The 19,508-nt window shown below is 39.6% G+C and overlaps 1 protein-coding gene across 2 annotated transcripts in view; it reads right to left on the bottom strand.

Annotated features, from left to right (window-relative positions):
* Positions 1–19,508, bottom strand: part of LOC122640483 (putative DUF21 domain-containing protein At3g13070, chloroplastic) — a 36,550-nt gene that overhangs the window by 3,055 nt on the left and 13,987 nt on the right. For both annotated transcript variants that reach the window (XM_043833699.1, XM_043833698.1), the window contains 6 exons: positions 16,117–16,256; positions 15,954–16,032; positions 15,794–15,857; positions 7,018–7,109; positions 6,155–6,220; positions 4,622–4,738 (listed from right to left, as the gene is read on the bottom strand). In XM_043833699.1, the coding sequence (XP_043689634.1) occupies positions 4,622–4,738; positions 6,155–6,220; positions 7,018–7,109; positions 15,794–15,857; positions 15,954–16,032; positions 16,117–16,256 (558 nt within the window). The remainder of the gene's footprint in view (positions 1–4,621; positions 4,739–6,154; positions 6,221–7,017; positions 7,110–15,793; positions 15,858–15,953; positions 16,033–16,116; positions 16,257–19,508) is intronic.

The following is a 19,508-nucleotide window of genomic DNA, read 5'->3' as shown; positions in this document are numbered from 1 at the left end:
GAGAGAGAGAGAATAGCAAAACAGTTATGGCTAACTATACAAAATAATACACAGACAAATAAGGCATGGACTTGTACGCACAACCATTTCTTGAGTTTCTCTTGACTAAGTGATGTCTCTCACCAGCCAAACATTCCCCACAGCTCACCATTTCTTACTTGGGAAGAAATGGAGTAAGAGTGGTCCTTCTCAACCCTATGGGGCCCAGCCTACTATTCCCGACGAAGGAATTGCATCAAGGCTAGCAATTTCTGCCAGTCAGGGTTGAATGGTTGTAGCTTTTACCTGCTCAATTCCCAGCTAATATGAAGCAAAGGCATAAGGGCAGCCCATTCAAATACCCACGTAAGATCTAGAGCAGCAACAACTGCCTCCCAATCCTTTCAGGATTGAAGGACTGCAGCCCAATCAACAGCCACCAAAACTATGGAAAGCACTTCCTCAAGGAGATTCCCAACTCAATATATGCCATGTACTTTGTATGCGCAACCATGTTAGCAATCATGATCTCAGTCAGATTAAAAGTCAGGATGAAAGACTAGTACATGACAGGGTAGTTCAAGATCCATAGACTCTAGAAGAGGACATAATCATGGTGGATTGTGAAGGGGCACAAAGGTAAACTATACTTAACCAGGATGACTATGGTCTATGAATCAATGACCCACCAGGATTATGTCTTACAATCATTTTCTTGTCTGTTCTCCAATCAGTTTGGATTCTTATCGTGATTTAACTGATATCAAGACAACAGTCATAGGATGAAAGCAACTCCTAAAACTTTTAACAGAAAAAAGTTAGAATTGTGGATTATATGCCAAATGCACCGGTCAAAACTGTGATCCACCTGATAATGTCTGTCTGAGATGGATTCTTCAAGTCTAATGGTGATTCAATGGAAATTATTAAATGGGAATTGTCTTAAAAGCAAAGAAAGTTACCACCTCCACCCCCCCCCCCCCAAAAAAAAAAAGGACCCAGAAATTATTTTACTGAAGTGAAATACAAAATTTGAGATCTTCCAATTCATTTTGGGTTTTCTTCCGTGTCACTACGCCCAGTGAAACAATTCACTTCACTACGATTTTCTTACCCTCACAAATGCTTTTGTTTTCAATTTAGTGGAGGGTAACGCTCGTAAAATCCTATTTAATCACCAAATCGTTTTTCTCCTCTCTCTGCCAGTTCGGACATAGACTTCCTCTGCATCTTTGTCCCTCTCGTCTCTGTCTCCAGCTTCAGTGCCCTCTCTCTCTCTCTCCATCCTCTGCTCCCTCCCCCACCTCCGCCTTCCCCTCTATCATGAGCCCCCAATCACCCTCCGGTCTCCCATCGGCAATCCAGAGCAATAGTTGTACATGTGATTTACAAGTAAGAACAGTCGTCACGGCTCAAGCACTTCCCTGCAAGAAAGACCCAAATTTCTTCTCCACCTTCGAACTGCTCCACTTCACCTCCTACTCTGCAACCCTCTGCTCTCCCCACATGTTTGATCAAAACCAGAGACCTCCACCCCCCACCTCCGCACTGCCCTCTCCATCGCTCTCTCTCTCTTTCTCCCCAACTCTTCTCCCTCCCACACCCCCTTCCCCGTGAGTTCGCTCCATTCCCCCTCCCCCCTCCCCCCCCCCCCCGCCCTCTGCTCCCTATCTCTCCCGCTCTCCCATTCCCCCCACTCCCTGCAACACCCCTCCATTGCCAACTGTTGCGCCCCTAACCCACCCCCGCCCCCAACTCCACCCCAACCTTCCATTCCCTCTCTTCTTTGGCCACTGACTCCCCTTTCCTGTGAACCCCTACCCCCAGTCTCTCGTCTCCATCCCCGGGACTCCTGTCTCCGCACCCACCCTCCAGCCACCGCCCTGTCCTCTGCTCCCTGCCATCACTGGCCTCCAGTTTCTCTTGCTATGCTGTCATGTCTTTCTTGTAGCTGCATTGATGCAGGGCTCACATCCAGTGAAACTTTCCCCCTAAGCTAATCAAACATACAAATAGGTGACGACATGATTGACCTTTTGTCTTCTTCAGCTGGAGGCCATAGTTTTCAGTTTGAGATCGGGAGTGTTAATCACTGGAGAGCTGCCCCTGATTCTGGGATCAAAAACAAGATCAATAGTGTAGGCAGAAGCAAGGTAGAAAATGCTGACAGTGCCATAGACATCAATAAAGAATGAATCATAGTCCACAAGATCAATCAGCAATAAACAGAGACACGATTCTACTCCTCCCATGGCTGCCAGGTGCTTTTTCTCTCTCTCTCTCTCTCTCTCTCGCCAATGTGCCTACATTGAAACCAGCTAGCACTCAAGTCATGGGTGGCCAACAACAGGTCATGGTTGTTGGAGTATGTGAACAGGTTTGGCTGATTCGGTGTCAGCTTCATTCCACTCTCGTACTCTCCTCTCTACAAGATTCCATCACAATTGATGAGTGGATTTACTAATTCTGTCCCTCCACTCTGAGGGTGTCAATCGGTGCGGTTTACATTTTGATAAGGTGAAATAAAAACCGAACCGGATTAGGAATCAGCTAAAATCAGAATCGTTTTGCATATGGTCCGGTTTTACCGGTTTCTATTCAGTTTTCGTTATCCGATTCACAACCGGATTACATGCGGTTTGTGTACTGTCGGTTTTGGGAAACAGTAATGAAGACAACCTTGGTTTTCAAAGCGTTTATATTCCTATGTTTTCCATTCTCCCCCGGTCTCCCTCACTCATCATATTACCCATGCCTATGTGATAAAAAATAAAAAATAAAAAACTTCCCATCTTCATCCGTCCTTTTCCTTTCCTATTCTTTTTTTTTTTCCATTTTTTTTTCTTCTCCACTCTCACATGATAAACAAACTATGTCTTCTATTAGCAAATAGGGTTTTGTTAATCCATTTTAATATCATCCATCATTTTCAATTTGTACTTGAACAAATATAATATATAGTTAACCCAAGACATTCTACTTATTTTATGTTTCAAGTATGTTGGAATAATTGTTGTTTATTAATTAATCCAATTGATGCATGGGCTAGTATTCGAGTAAGAGGTACCGGTTTCTATTCGGTTTAGAACCGCAGTTTTACGGTGCAAATCAAAACCGAACCGGAAAGAGAATTCTATAAAATCAAAACCAGATCATTTTTCTGTGGAGCGGTTCAATTGTAAACGGTCGGTTCCGGTTCCATTTTGACACCCTTACTCCACTCCAAGTCAGTAAATAGACTTAATGAGGATGATAAAAAAAAAATAGTATAGAGAGTTGATTCACTCTTCATCGTGCTGTATAGAACGACTCATTCATTTTTATGGACAATGTTTTCCAATTACCCAAAAAAGTGGTGGAAACTTGGTCAATGTTACATTTGTCACCCATGGAACACACCACCCATATCATATGGCTGGATTCTTTTCCCCACCCAACCATGCACAAATATGCTCCATCATGTACAAACAAAAAAAAAGGACACATTTATAAAATAAAAATTAATTTCCAGGAAACTTTTTTTTTCCCTAGTTGAGACAAAAGGAGCTTTATGAAATTCATGAGGAGGCCTTTTATCTCCCTTCTAGTCAAGCACCAGTTCTAAAATTTGGTGAAGTGAAGAAATGAGCCCAGATCCAAACCACAGCTTAAGCTCATAAAGTGCCAAAGAACTCAACAACTAAACTGTCCCAACTGCTTAAATAAACCAGATCTGGCTTTTATACTCTCAAGAAATAGTTTTTGTGGAGAACTAGAAGTTTTAAAACTATTTTACACTTACGCATTTGACTTGATTTCTTGAAAATATTTTTATTGACACACAAAAGAAATCATAAGCATTCATTGATTCAAAAATATAATTATAATTCTTTATTTTAAGAAGGTCCTACAATTCAAACAATCAAGTAGGGAGAGTAGGTAATTACTAAAGTAGAAGCGTAATCTCCTTTGCTCTCAGCAGCCATTAAACTCTTTTGTTCTTTAATTATTAGAATCTCATATTCCTGAGAGAGCAGGAACGGATTTAAGCATAAAATACTTTCTGACATTAAGAACAATTCTTCCAAACTCCATTCATCAATGAAAGGATAACTTTTCTAGACCAATGAAATTTGTCTTGATAATTATATAGGAACAAATTTTGGTTCCATAGAACTTGTACCAAAAAGTAGAAGGAAGCAAAAGCAGGGATATTAATGATACCAAATGCCCATTTGATATTACTAACACTTTAAGGAAGTGTTTCTAAAGGTGGAACCACAGCGTGAGCTGAAGAATGGGTGTAGATCATGAACAAAAGTATCCTTGTTCATAGTGACAACTACTAGTTTTCATATATACCTTCGATATTTTGGATAAGCAACAAAAGAAAGTTGTTGACTAATCCCTTCTCTCTCACACAACTTTAGTTTCCTTGGCATCAGTGTATTCCTTGAAATGATTCTACCTCGTATATAAGATTTTACTTATTAGACAGGAAAACAAGAATACTATGTGGCATATAACTTCGGTTGACAACCTCTTATAAAACTAACAACAACTGAATCGATAAGTAAAAGGATAATCACATCCAACATGCAAGAAAAAGGAAATCCCAAAATAACAAAAGAGAAAGTAAAAAATTAGCTACCGATACTTTAACCTCTGGCATTTTGACATTTAGGTCTTCAGAGAGTTGATCTATTGATGTATTTGCATCAACATCAAAAATTCCCTCTCCTCGCATAGCAACATAACCCGTTTTTTTCTGGATCTCCTCCTGTCTTATGGAAAGCCATATAAGAAAAAAAAATAAAAGCAAACACAACTGCAGTTTCATAAGTCAAGATAATATAATGTTGAAGGACACAGTCCAGATTTGCGGTAAAGGGAAGTTTGCTAAATTGTCTACTATGCATTAACTACACACAGAGATGTAGAAGTTGATGCCTTCTAAGCAATCAAAAGGAAACTACACAGCAAATTCACACCAGGTGCAACCACAGTTTACCAGCACTTTGTGTGAATATCTGCTAAGATAACCAAGATGGGGCTTTCTTTGAGCAAGGTTGCAGTTCATCAAAATTACATTTTTGGCATGGGAAGCTATAGATTTGATATTGACCATTTCTTCAAGGCCATTTCTCTAGTACTTTATCAAAATAACATTAAACTTGCTTAAACATTGACCGATCATGCAGTCTCTCACCCATGATTTTCAGTTATCTTCAAAGCTATAACAGAACCTTCTACCATTAACCTTCTATAAGGCCTATTTTCTCATCAGTTGTAGCATATTTTTCCTTGATTCTTTAATCCCTGAAACCCTAGCTCCAATTTGACCCCTAAAACACTCTCACCTGCAACTTGTAGTACTACTTGGAGTTTTAATTCTTATAAACAGTATCTGTTAACTCTCCAAATTCTCATAACAGCACCTATACTCTAGGCCAATTGCTTTCCTAATGCTACACTAGTACTTCCTTCCAGTCTTTGGGATATGAACTCCAGTCCTTCATAACTCCTTTCATTATTTATTTTCTTCTGTACTCTTTATTCAGAGCATAGCCACAGCAATTTCTATAAATTTCATCAATCAAGAAAATTCTGAAGTATTTATTCTCCACCTTAGGCCACCCTCTTCAAGTTTGAACTATCGGCTTTTACAGAATACTTACGTCATGTTCAAGTCACAGAATTATTTGCCTATAGCCAACTCAATTGCTGACTTTTACAGAATACTTACGTCATGTTCAAGTCACAGAATTATTTGCCTATAGCCAACTCAATTGCCCACTATTTATAGATTGCATAATAAATTTTGTTCGTCTAGCAAACTAGAATTTTACCATTATATTCTATATTTATTATTTCTTATGGTTTCATTGTTTTACAATCTACATTCTAGATTTTAGTCCATTATATATATATATGAACATACATTTCTGTTTGATTATGCCATTCCTTGATCCTACATCAGATCATGTCATAGTCAAGGTGATAGAGTATTAGCCTGTCACAAGGAAAATTAGAGTATTGTTATCAACAAGGATTTCTGATGATAAAGCACCAACACTTGGGCCCATACCTTGTAGGTTTGGTAAGAATCCCCACCAAGAGGACAATCAAGCAAAGGTAAACTAAGTCATTGCATCACTGCTACACAAATGCAGACAAAACCTACTTCAAGTCTTACCTTTGAATCATTCTCATCAAAGATTTCACCAACAATTTCTTCAACAACATCTTCCAGAGTTACTATCTGCTTCACCCACAAAAGAGAAGACAAATCTCATAAGGTTTCAACAGATAAAATGTGGCATTCCCTGCAAATAAGTTGCCAATAATATACATAGAGGTGCAAAACAGATTCTCAAGTGAACATTGCTGTCTAACGGTGGAACTTCCAAGAAAAATGACAATCAACTGGGATGATAGGGCCAAAATTTTAGGAAATAGAAGTCTTCACTAAACAAAATCTGTGAATTCTGGACTCAATTTGGAGCTACCTGTCTATGAGAACCAAGTGTGAACCTAAAGCATAGGGTGACTTTGGAATGAATTGGTAAAATATAAAGAACAAGTCAGACCTATCTGCCTAACTTGTGAGCATTTCAAAGTAATGGGTGCATACTGCATACCCAATTGGGTATAAAATCAAAATAGAAAGGAAAAGAAATTGTCTACACTCCATATTTTGAGGATGTAACAAATATCTCACAGCATGTCATCATATCTGACCATGGTACTTTGGGTAGAATGGAGGTGCAGGTAGCATCACAGATCAGCCATCATACCCTGGCGATGCAGTTCAGCAGGGATCGTGAAATTTATTTTTGAAGCTGTTACATATATCAAGACCCTAAAAAAATCGACTCCATATACATTACCTCTAATCACCTAACTACCTATGTGTTCTGTTTATCAGTTTTCTGGCTATCAGCAACGATGCAATGTAAATTGAATATTTATTTTTTGAAATAAAAAAAGCCAGCAGTATGGACAGCTTCAAAATATAAAACATTGATGTTCAAACAAACAGCAATGAAATGAACATACTCCCACAGTTCCACCATATTCATTAAGAACAACAGCCATGTGGACCTTCCTGATGCGAAACTCTCTAAGAAGATTCCACACTGACATTGAATCTGAAATAGCATTAAAAAAAATTGCTTAATAGAAGCACAATATGAGAAAGTGAGACATAATAAAGTTTTGAAATAACAGCCAATCCACACAAAGCATTAAGTAGTCCAGATGCCCTTCTAATGATGAACATCTTGGCTTCTATGAGTTCTATCTATTATGATCTTTTTGTAATTGTTTAGGGAGAATGAACTGCCTAAACACTGGGTGTGTTGGCGGAAGGTCTGTAGGCCACTTGAAGAGGGGGGGTTGGGAGTTAGGTTGCTGGAGGATGTTGGCCTCTCCCTCAGGCTTAAGGGCCTTTGGAGGGTCCTTGCTGACCGCTCTCTATGGACTGATTTTTTCAGGCAAAGTGCTTTAAAAATTACCATGTTGCTCTGGTTGGGTCGCATGGGGTTGGCTCAAGGTCTTGGCGTAATACTCTGGCTTTTAAGGGGTTCTTGATGGATAAATCAAGATGGTTGCTTGGCTCTGGCAATATTTCCTTCTGGCTTGATAATTGGGCTGGGGCAGGCCCTCTGATTGACTATGTTGACAATGGCCTTCTGGTTGATACGGAGTTGTGTGTCAAGGATGCTTTGGGGGAGGACGGCACCTGGAGGCAGGACATTTTAAATCACAATGATTCAGCATCAATAAGAGATAGCATTACTCTTGGTAATTTTGCTCTCTCAAATAGAGATGATGTTCTAGTGTGGGCCCCTTCTACTGATGGTTTTTTCACAACTAAGTCGGCTTGGAATGAAGTGCGGAGTGTATCACCTGTGATATCCTATGCTAAGTGGATTTGGAATCAATCTGTACCCTTGAAGGTGGTCTTTTTTTCTTGGCCACCTTCAATGATTCAGCATCAATAAGAGATAGCATTACTCTTGGTAATTTTGCTCTCAGATAGAGATGATGTTCTAGTGTGAGCCCCTTCTACTAATGGTTTTTTCACAACTAAGTCAGCTTGGAATGAAGTGCGGAGTGTATCACCTGTGATATCCTATGCTAAGTGGATTTGGAATCAATCTGTACTCTTGAAGATGGCCTTTTTTTCTTGGCAACTCATCAATGGAAAGATCCCCACAGATGCTTCTTTAATGTCGGTTGGTATTCCCTTGGCTTCCAAATGCAACTGTTGTGGGAGTCCAAGGAGGAAGACTACTGATCACTGTCTGGTTTTTGGTGGAACGGCTTCCAAGGTGTGGGGCTACTTTTCTCGTATTTTTTACATCTCTGCTCTTCCCTCACAGGATGTCAGAAGTCGGGTTTCCCTTAGGCAAGATTTGGCGAGTTGTAAAGCCTAAGTGCTTATATCACAGGGATCTTGCCTTCTTTGATTGTTTGGGAGCTTTGGAAGGAGAGAAATAATAGAGGGCATGGGAAAATATGCGTACTGCTAGTTTAATAGTTGAGCGCATTAAAGCCTGGATGAAAGATGTTCTGTTGCCCTCCAAGGTTGGTCGGTTGGGATCCTCTAGAGACGGCTTAATTCTTCAATGTTTTGGCCTCTTGGCTCCACCACCCCAGCTGAAATGCCCTATCCCAGTTTATTGGTGTCCGCCTTTTGCCTCAGTAAAGCTTAATGTGGATGGTGCTTGTAGGGGTAATCCAAGCTATGGGAGGGTGGAGGGGTCATTAGGGACTCGAATGGTGTAGTCCTGGCAGCTTTCTCTCACTTTTATGGTGTTTGCACTAATTCGATTACTGAGCTAAGAGCCTTGAGGGACGGTTGATTCTTTGCCAGGAATTAGGTTTCTTTGATTTAGTGGTTAACTCGGATTCCGCATCCACTGTCAGAATGGTTAACAACAAGAGATGTAACTTATGGAAGGGTTGGTATTGGTTCCAGGAGGTTTTGGCCTTGCTTTCTTCTACTTGGGCTTACATGTCCTTTGCTTATCAAGAAAGTAACAGGGCGGCTGATTGGTTGGCTAATCTTGCTTGTGATTCTGGGTCATCTATCACTCTCCAGCAGGGCTGTCTGCCTACGGGTGAATTACAGCGTATTCTAAGGGAGGACAAGACTGGTTTGCCTATTCTCAGAAATTAGCACTTGTGTTTTGTTTTCATATCTGTATGGGTTTGGGAGGTTGTTTTCAGAGGCCAAGAGTGGTTTTGCTCCTTGGGTTGGGGTAAGGTGGAATGTCCCCCCCCCCCTTGTATTCTTTTATTAATTTTGGATATTAATAAAATTCTAGGGGCTGGCCCGGGTCCTAGGTAATATTCGGGATAAATAAAAAAAAAAGGGGGGGAGAATGAACTGCTCTTATTTATTTGTTTTGGCTTTTGTTGGTTGTCTGGCTAGCATACCAGTTGTACTATTCTTACTTCAAATTCTTTAAAATAAAGTGAGTTATTCACCCAAGGATAGGACTACTATGCTTCGCAATTCTGACCTAAAAAAATAAAAGCATTCATAGAAAAATATATTCAGAGTTGTTACAACCGCTTATCCAAAAGCTCGAGTTGTTAAGGGCTACAACAATGTATATCAATACACAACAACACCCACCCACCCACCCACCCACTCCCTGCATGCAAGGTTTAAACTATCGGACCGTATCATATTGTATCAGCCGATACATATTGGTATCTGTCGGTATCGATACAATACTTTGTTTAAACAAAGGTATCATACCGTACCGGCCGATATGGCTTGATATTTAAGATACTTATCGATACATATTGATAAGTCCCATTAAACTCGACTTTAAGGTCTAGTTCAAGAACTAGAGACCAAAAGTGGACTGGTTTTCTCAACCTAAAATCAAATTTTAGACCCTCCATTTGTGTTTCTTTCAAATTTGTGATTTGGGGCTTTGAATCAACACGGAAAAGAGATTCTAATTCTGCAAACAAACTTCAGTTTTGACAACCATCAGAATCTTAGATTGAAGGAACAGTGAGCAAAACAAGTAAGTTTCAAAGATCTTGAAATTTTTGCTCCTGTTTTTCGCTATGGCTGAGTAGAATTAAGTAAAACTAACTAAATCACTGCATTAAACATGAACTATTGCATGAATTTGTGCATTTTTTATTTTTTTTTTGGTAGAAGCATGAATTTGTGCATTGATTCTTGAAATTTCCAAGAAAATCGAATTTACATGGAAATTTTTTTTCTTACAGAAAACAAGGGATATGAATTGGGAAATTTATATGTTTGTTACAAACATTAGACATCAGATATATGAAATGAAACTATTGAAGCAATTTTTCTGTATTTTTTATATTTTTTTCCTATTTTCAGGAATTTCAAAATAATGGAAAAAAAAAACCAAGGGTTTTTCATGCAAATTACTTCAATGTAGTTTGAAAAACCTGTAATGAATGAAATGCATCATTAACCTTGGATTGATGTATTTTTTTTCAATTTTTTCTGTCATTTTATGGATAAAAATTATTAAAATAGTTTAAAAAATGAGATAATTGATGCAAATTGGTTCAATGTAGTTTGATTAATACCTGTAATGAATAAAATGCATCATATACTTAGATTGATGCATTTTTTTAATTTTTTTATATTATTTCAATTGTTTTTATTTTTTGGAAAATAAAAAATTAAATGAAAATAATTGAAAAAATGGGATAACTGATGCACATTGGTTCAATACTTCAATGTAGTTTGATAAATACCTGCAATGCATGAAATGCAATATGAGCTTTATTTGATATATTTTTATGATTTTGATGTGTTTTTTATTTTACGATTTAATTGTGTCTATTTATATATAGGGTCCTTCCATACAGCATGACGAAGAGTGAAATGGATTGTTTCGCTATTTTTTTCTTAACCTTGTGTTTACATTCAACTATGGATAAGAAGATGGGTAATTCTGTAATTTCCATACATTGGAATCTCTGGCACTCTATGCTTTGTCTTCTTCCTCCTTCCCACTTTCCCTTGGGCAGTTCGGCTGGATAGTGGATTCCACGCACTTGAAATTGAAGGTTCGCTGTCTGCCCCACCCCACCCCACCCCTGCGGCCCTGCCTTGGTCCTGGTGGATACTCACGTTGAACGGAGCAAATCAGAATCTTCGTTTGCTGTGAAGGAACCTGGTGCAGTCTTCAAAAAAACCAAGTGCCCCCGCAGAGAGGCTCTTCACTGGCAAAGGAAATCAAGATATCAAAGGAAATCAAGATATCAGTGAATAAGGAAGCAGCAGATTACAACAATGCTGACCTAGAATTTCTAATCTATCTCCGAATCCGATCATTGAAAATTTGAACTACTTTGGGCCTCTTTTTGCTGCATCGCATTTACACAATTTGAGCCTTGATCAGGTACTGGTACCACATGATGTCGTCCAGTTCCAATTCACAGGAACAAAAGCAAGAGAAGAGGAGGACGAATATGAAGACGACGATGAAGGAGAATTGAAGTAGTAAGAATCAGCAGCAGCTCCTTGCAAGAACCAAGCATTGGTAGCAAGTTTGGGATAGGGACACAGAGACTGAGGGACAGAGGTAGGGGAGGAGGAGAGGATTGTATTTGTCATGATCGTGTGTCGCGACCAAACCCATTAAAATCCACTTCAGAATTCCCTGCAAGAGAGCCAAACCCATGTCCTGAAATCTCCATAAAAGAGAGCCCAAATCGACGGAGGTTAACGGAAGAACGCACTAGATCTTCTCGACCACAACGTCAGGACCCTAGTGAAGTTGTTGTTGACTCCTCATCTCATCCGCAGATAGGTAAGAAAAGGGTAAGGAGACTGTTGGGTTTAGTAGCAGCACACCCAGTGTCAGGGAAATGTTTGACCGGTTTGCAAAGAGTGACAAGGATAAGAGGAAGAAGAGCCCAAACATCCATGACATGGATACTGCTGCCTACAAAGCGAGGATGAAAGCCAACAGAGGATAGAAGAAAGATTTCAGCCAAAGACAAGATAGGTAGAGCAATCTCCAGATGGTTTCATAGTTTTTTTATTCCATCTCACAAGGCCAAAGATCCTTGCTTCAAGGCCATGGTAAGGAGATTCAGCGTTGTGGAATAAATGTTAAGCCACCAACGCCTTATAAGATTGTCAAGCCTTACCAAGATGACAATGTGGAAGAGGTGAATGAGTATATTGAGAGTTTCAAGGAGAATGGCCTCTATATGGGGTGATCATAATGTGTGATAGGTGGAGTGGACGGACGAGATTGTCCATCGTCAACTTCCTTTTTTTTTGTGCTGGCTGAATGATCTTCCACAAGTCCATCAATGCATCTAGTGATATAATGCAATATATTTGTATAAGTTAATGGATGAGGTTGTGGAGGAGATAGGGGAAGAGAATGCTGCATAAGTAGTGACTAACAATGCAGCAAATTTCAAGAAGGCCGAACATATGCTTATGTTGAAGAGGGGGCATATATTTTGGACATTGTATTGATTTGATGTTCAAGGACATCGGAGATATAACCAAGGTCAAAAGGTGGTTACTGATGCAAGGTGGGATCATCAGCTTCATTACAATCATAGTTGAGTTTTGGCATTGATGAGGAGCACATAAGAGGGGATTTAGTGAGGCCTGCAGCCATAAGATTTGCCACAAATTATATTGCATATAGCCTGCGTTCCCAGAAGAAAGGTCTACTTCAAATGTTTACCACTTCCAACTGGTTGTCTAATTCTGACGCAAGGTCTGAAATTGGGAGATATGTTCAAGACCTCGTCACATTCACAAAGTTTTGGGAAAGGGTGTGTGACTTTAAAACGTTGTGATGCTACTCTTTTTGTCTTTTTAGAGAAGTTGATGGAGATAAGGAGCAAACCATGGGTAAGATAGAGGGTGCCAAGAGTGTAAAAGCAAAAGATATATGCTCCAATCCAACAGGAAACAAGAAGTTTTTGAAAATTATAGAAACCCGATGGGAAAGAATGTTGGTTCAAGATGTTCATTGGACAGGTGTTCTTATAATTCCTTTCAAGTAGATGACTTAGGTTTTCATTTAAACACTTACTATTTACTAATAAGATAGTAATATCAATTGCAAACCATGTGCAACATATTATTTGAATCCAATTATTCAGTATAACAACCCTATAGTGGAATCCTTATGTAAAGCACTCAATAGATTGGAGCCGGATGTTGCAAGGCCACAACTGCCATGAATGAGATCAGTAATACATTGTATAATGTTTAATAGATTGTATCGAAGACTCTTTGAGTGACTAATTAATATTTGAGTGCCTCTTTAGGTGAAGTACTTTCGAGAGATCTCTTATAGGTAGAGGGCATTGATAGGGTATTGGTAATGGATCAGTTGAGTGAGGACCGACAAACAACCACACCTGATCCAGTCATAGAAAACATCATTAGACAAATGGATGATGATGAAACACAACCACCATCATATACACATGCACAAGACCCAAACACCAGTAGCTCTGACAATGGTGACACTAGGAGGATGAGGTCTGTTGCTCAGTTAGGGATGTAAATGGCTCGAATTCAGCTCGAATATGACAATTCCATTTCCGAATCCGCTTAACAAGTTCAATATCCAAATCCATCCGTTTATCCGAATGGATATGTAAAACCTTGATCAGATTCGAATTCGTTAACATGATGGATATCCTGGACATCCGGATATTCGATTCGAAATGTGATTACCCATCTCCTGCAACAAGGTTCCCTTGAAGAGATCCCACGATTCTGACCACCAGGACCTGCAAAGCATACATTTGAAGATGGCTCATCTGTTGGAAAGTGGTAAAAAGGACAAATTTGTGAAGTAGAGGCGTTTGTTGCTCATCATAGCATCTAATTTCCCCAGTAAATCATCATATATGTAGCAAAAATTTATCAAACTTCTGATGCATGGGCTTGAAATGCATTTTGAACAGAAAATATTGCAACTTCGATGCCTGCAAAGGAGTTAACACGAGAAGGAGAGAGAGGGGATGCAGACGCGACAAGAGGGATTCCCACCGCAAGCTCCTCCACCCAATAGCAGCACCTCCTCCAGATCAGAAACTTTCCAAACCAGTTTAGACCAAACATAATAGGGTCCTCCTGCCTTCTCCCTCTTGATATTAGGTCTGATATTGAGAAGATGAAGGAACACCGATATCAAAAAGGGTAAGTGAAGAAGACGGAACAGAGGAAAGAACACTGATTCTGAAGTACGAAAAAGAAGGAATGAATAAAAAACCCTAGTGCTCCACTCCACTCCACATCTCAACTATGGTTTTTTTAATTTAAAATTAAATTAATGCTGTCTAGGTGTCCACTTACAAGTTTTACCATATATAATATTAATATTTACTTAAGTCTATAAACGGAGAGGTAAACGAATCGGATACTATCGGATTGAATATTGGGATCTCCGAATTCGTATCCGATTAATTTTTCGGACGGATACGGATAGTTTCCAGATAGTAATTTTCCAAATACGGATACCCCCAAACGAAAAAGAATGCAAATCGAATTTGGATTTTCGACTATCAGTTTACATCCCTATGCTCAGTATGGAGGAACCCAACAAGATAGTGATGATAATGGTGGTGATGGTAGTAGTGGTGGTGGTGGTGGGGCTTCACAGTCTAATGCTGAGTTGCAGTCCACATGTGAGGCAGGTTACACACATGCAACCCAAGATGAGGATCACGGTGCAGTGGTGCTCACCCAAAGCCACAGGCTTACAATCAGAAGGGTAAGCATGCCCTCGATCCACATGATCGTGATGTGCTTATGAGGGGCAAGGAGTCACTAAGCGTGAGTTCAGATCACGTTGGTGCTTCATCAGGCCATGGATAATATACTTCTTCGGGTTATGGACATAGAGCTTCTTTGGGGGTATGGAAGTTATGGACACGGTCAAGCACAACCACAACTCAGTACTTTACCAACATTGGTAACTCCAAATCAGTACACACGATTCTACTATGAGTGGGAGACGCATTACCACCACTATTTCGATGGGGGTTAGTATTGTGCTTATATTCGGTCTGTGCACAACATCATCCAAGTTGCTCCTATGCCTAAAGACTTCCACATCTGAGTTAGAACCACCCCGAAACACTTTATGGTATTAGACTATTACATGTAAGAAACCTCCTCCTTACAATTTCCATTGAATGCACTTGTCTCGTGATACGTTGTTCTCCTTTTTAGTGTTTTACATGATACATATTATATGTTGCTTATTTATAGCCTTTTTTGCTCCAAAAATGTACTTCCATGCGTATCTTGACCATTTCCATGTGTATCTCCAATATAACACAATACAATACATCTCGTAAAATCACCCCTCCGATACAATACCCGATACCAATACTTAAATTGTGCCTGTATGCGCAAAGCCTTGTGTGTGTGTGTGTGTATGGGGGAGGGGGGGGCTCCACGTGTAGGGATGTTGTGTATTGATATACATTGTTGTAACCCTTACTTAAAAGCTCGAGCTATTAAGGGCTACAACAACGTATATCAATAAACAACATACCTCCACACGTGTAGACCCACACACAAACACACACATGGCTCTGCACGTGACACTATTGTGCACCAAGGTGCACAACAACACATAACAAAAACCCCTCGCACTTACCAGGGATCGAACACTCGACCTCCTGGCTGTGATACCATGTTACAACCACTTATCCCAAAAGCTCGAGCAGTTAAGTAAGGGCTACAACAATGTATATCAATACACAACAACAAGAATCATCATCACAATAAAACAAGATGGAACTACAAACTGATACTTACCTGGAACAAAATATGCAGGCTTGTGTGCAATATCTTCCACAAAAGAACTTTCTAGTAGCTCACCCTTTAGACCAAACATAATACAATTCCGCATGCAATGAGAATGCCTCTTAAAGTCATTAAATAGGTTACATAGTTTTGCGTGAGAAAATTAGCTAACCTTTTGGACATAGTCCAGCAGATCCATTGCATATGCAATACCAACTATATTGTCAACACGCTGCTCAAAAACAGGCACCCTAAGAATGTGTCCAAATAATAATTAGGATATAAAATAAGTAAGAATTCACAGTAACTGCATACTATATACAACTCTAAAGTACCTCGAGTATTGATGAGTCACCCACAAGTTATGGAAATCGGTAAGTGTTGCACTAACATCAATTGCAACAACATTTACCAGGGGTGTCATCACTTCCCTGACATGGGTATCTTTTATCTCTAACACATTTTCAATCATATCCTGTAAGAGAATTGCCAAAACAGTAGCACCTCAACACCAAAGCCAAAGTAAAAGAACATTCAGTAAATAAAGCATTTTGACAGCCATACTGCATGAGGAAAATAGGATACACCAAAGGTTCCAACCATTGAAAGCTCATACTTGGTGTCCAATACATGTGAAGGAGTCTTTTCTGAGTGCTGGTGCACCATTCTCATACTGTGAGCTTCTCTCAGAGGACTTTGATGGATGTGCCCAACATCTGCAAGGAGTTTTCAGAAACCAGCCAGATGAACTCATGGAAAATTGGATTTTTCCATGTTTTTGGGATGTGGTGAATGTATATGGCTACGCTTGTTCTAGACTTGTTTTACTTTGTTTTGTTTCGGAATGTATATTTGCCTTCCCGTTGTTTCTTTATATCCCGCACAAGTAGTGAATAAAAATATTCTTGTAGGTAAGTAAATAGAGGTTCTTCCCTAACGTTATTACCCAAATCAACCCCATTTCTTATATTTTATACACAAGTATCCAGCTTGGTTTAAAATTTCAACCGAAATATCCAAATTTCGGCAAAAAGTTTTGGTTTCAACAAAAACCGAAACAAAAGGATATGCGAATTGAAAGACTTCCACATTTCAGCAAAACGATACAAAGCTCCTATATAAAACCCAAATTTCGACTCATTACGTTGAAATTTCAAGTCTTTCGCTAATTTTACCCGCAAGATCTGGAAACCCCGATTTTTGGCCAAAATCCTTTGTTTAGCTGCTAGATCAAGGCTTGGTAATCGACATTGGAGCATCCATTTCAAGATTTGTGTGTTGCATGACTAAATTACTGTAGAATAGGTTATAAAGGGGAAAGGATACAGTAGGCTACACTACACACTAGCAACCAAGGGTTCATAGTTAAAAAACCACTGGGTTTTCTTTTTTTCCTTTTTCAATCTAATGATTCAAACATGTGTAATTATACTTAAATAGGCACTCTCTGAAGTTTTAGAGCAAAAAATCATTTTTTGGGCACCCAAATGGACCAAATTTCAGTGGGATTTCGGCCATTTCGGTTTGCCAAGGGTTGAAATCCCACTGAAATCCAAAATTTACAACCTTGGTATCCAGCAGCTGAATAGTACTCTTCCAAACCCCCCCCCCCACACCATGGGTCAGAAGGCCATTACCAGTATGGCAGTATCCCAAGCACAGTTCATACAATACTTTGTGATAATAATCTGTTTCCAAAGGCTATCTTCCAGACTTTTTTACACCTCCACAGCCACTTCATAAGGAGGTGATTTAGTTCAAGAGAACAGAAAGGGCAGCAGCAAACCAGGCCATCAAACTGGACCAAGAATAGACTAATATGTGTTATTTTGAGTGTCCAATGGGTTGTATGGGCCATGGGCTTTATATTTTTGGGTTTGCATTTGTAATGGGCCAATTCTATTCGTCCAAATATTAGGGATTTAAGTCCTATACGGGATTAAGTACATAGTTTTTATCCCATCAAAAAAAAAAAAAAAACATAGTTTTTATTTTGTAATGTTCTAGAATAGCTTCTATTTTGAAGAGAGACTTAGGTTGTAAAGGATCCCACCTACCATTCATAGGGGATTCCTATTTTGCTATTTCCATGAAGTATAAATAAAGAGTAGGGGAATATACCCACTACCATTGATTTGAGAAATAACTTAGCCTTGAGCTTGTGAGTTCTGTAAGAGATGAAGCATGGTTTTATGGGATCCAAAACTACTCTACAATGGGATGCTGCTGTAGGACAAAACATGAAGAAAAAGAGGCTAAAACACTTTTCACGTGAACAGTGTCACAGCCCCTTATTTTGACTTGGTGAGAACATTCTTAGGAGAACCGTGGTGGTATTTTAGCCTGTTAATGTGCTTTGGGTACTGTTCACGTGAACAGTATAGTGAACAGTACCGCATACTATTCACAGTAACTAGAAGATGAGAGTTGTTAGTCAGGGGCAGTTTGGGAATTTCTCTTCTGTGTCAGCTCTACCCTATTATTAATAATATTGGTGAAGAGGGGAGAACAATTTCATTCGATAGTTCTCCCCAAAGGATTACAGCCACTTCTCTTCTTCTTCATCTTCTTCCTCTCCATCTTCTCCATTAAATCTGGTTTTATTTACATAGCCAATATCAATTAGTCTTAGTATCTATGTGGGGACCACATGAGACTCCAGTTTTGACAAGAAGGAAAGGATCGGCTGCACTTGAGAAGATTATATTTAGTTTCCATTTTCATGTTTCTATATATTAGTTTCTATTTCATGTGATTCCTAGTTACTAAATTTTGTTAGTTTCTATTTTGTTAAAGCTTGAGGGGCAAGTTATGCCTTTTATTTATATGTAACAGCCCTTAAGAGGCTCCCCACGATTTACTGTTGAATGAAAATTTGCTTGCTGCAAGATATGGTTTCCTTTGTTAAGTATGAGCATGACTTGAAGGGCTGTTAGGAGCCTGGCTGGGAGAGCCAAATCCCATTATCGTTTCTCTTTATTTCTTCTTCCTACTCCCTGTTCGAGTATCTGCTGCTGCCTGTGACTGTTGCTGCTACTGAAGATCACCACCCGAAGGCTGAAGACATCCCTCCACCTCAACTGTTGCTGCTGCTAATTGATCCTCTGATTGAAGCTGTTGCTGTAACCCTGCAAAACCCCTTTGGCTGCAAGTTTCTAATTTCATAACTCCCCATTCCATCAACAAACCCTGCTAGGTTTTGAAGAACATCATCCCCCTCCCCCCCTTCATTCCCTCCACTCAATCCTCACTCCCACTCCATTACATAGGCTGGAACCCTCCATATCCACTTCTGCCCATCAAGATTGACCCAAACTTGCAGGCAAGCCTGCTACCATCAAGGCTACACTTGGTTATCATTGGAGTCCAAGATCAGAATTGTTTTGGGGGTTTTCCATAACCTTCTAATTTGGTGTTTCTCTTATACCTCAACATCCAACCATGACAATTGGATAAGATTTGGAGCCAAGGATCCCCTTACCAACCTCTACACTCAATCCAAGTTTGATCACTATCACATGACTGATTTGGTTTGAAACCCTAAGTTTCTAATTCTTAGTTTATTCCAATTTTTTTATTTTGTGGGTTTTTGGGACTAGTAACCTAGCCTTACATTAGATGCAGTAGGGAAACCTTAGTGGGATGCCAAGGCTGGAGTTGGTGAGAGACCTTCTCCATAGTTAGATGAAAGGCCTAACATCAAGGATAAAAAAACTGGGAGCCGACC

The sequence above is a fragment of the Telopea speciosissima genome, chromosome 9 (genome assembly GCF_018873765.1).
Source record: "Telopea speciosissima isolate NSW1024214 ecotype Mountain lineage chromosome 9, Tspe_v1, whole genome shotgun sequence".
NCBI classification, from domain to species: Eukaryota; Viridiplantae; Streptophyta; class Magnoliopsida; order Proteales; family Proteaceae; genus Telopea; species Telopea speciosissima.
This window is presented reverse-complemented; position numbering and strand designations above follow the sequence as displayed.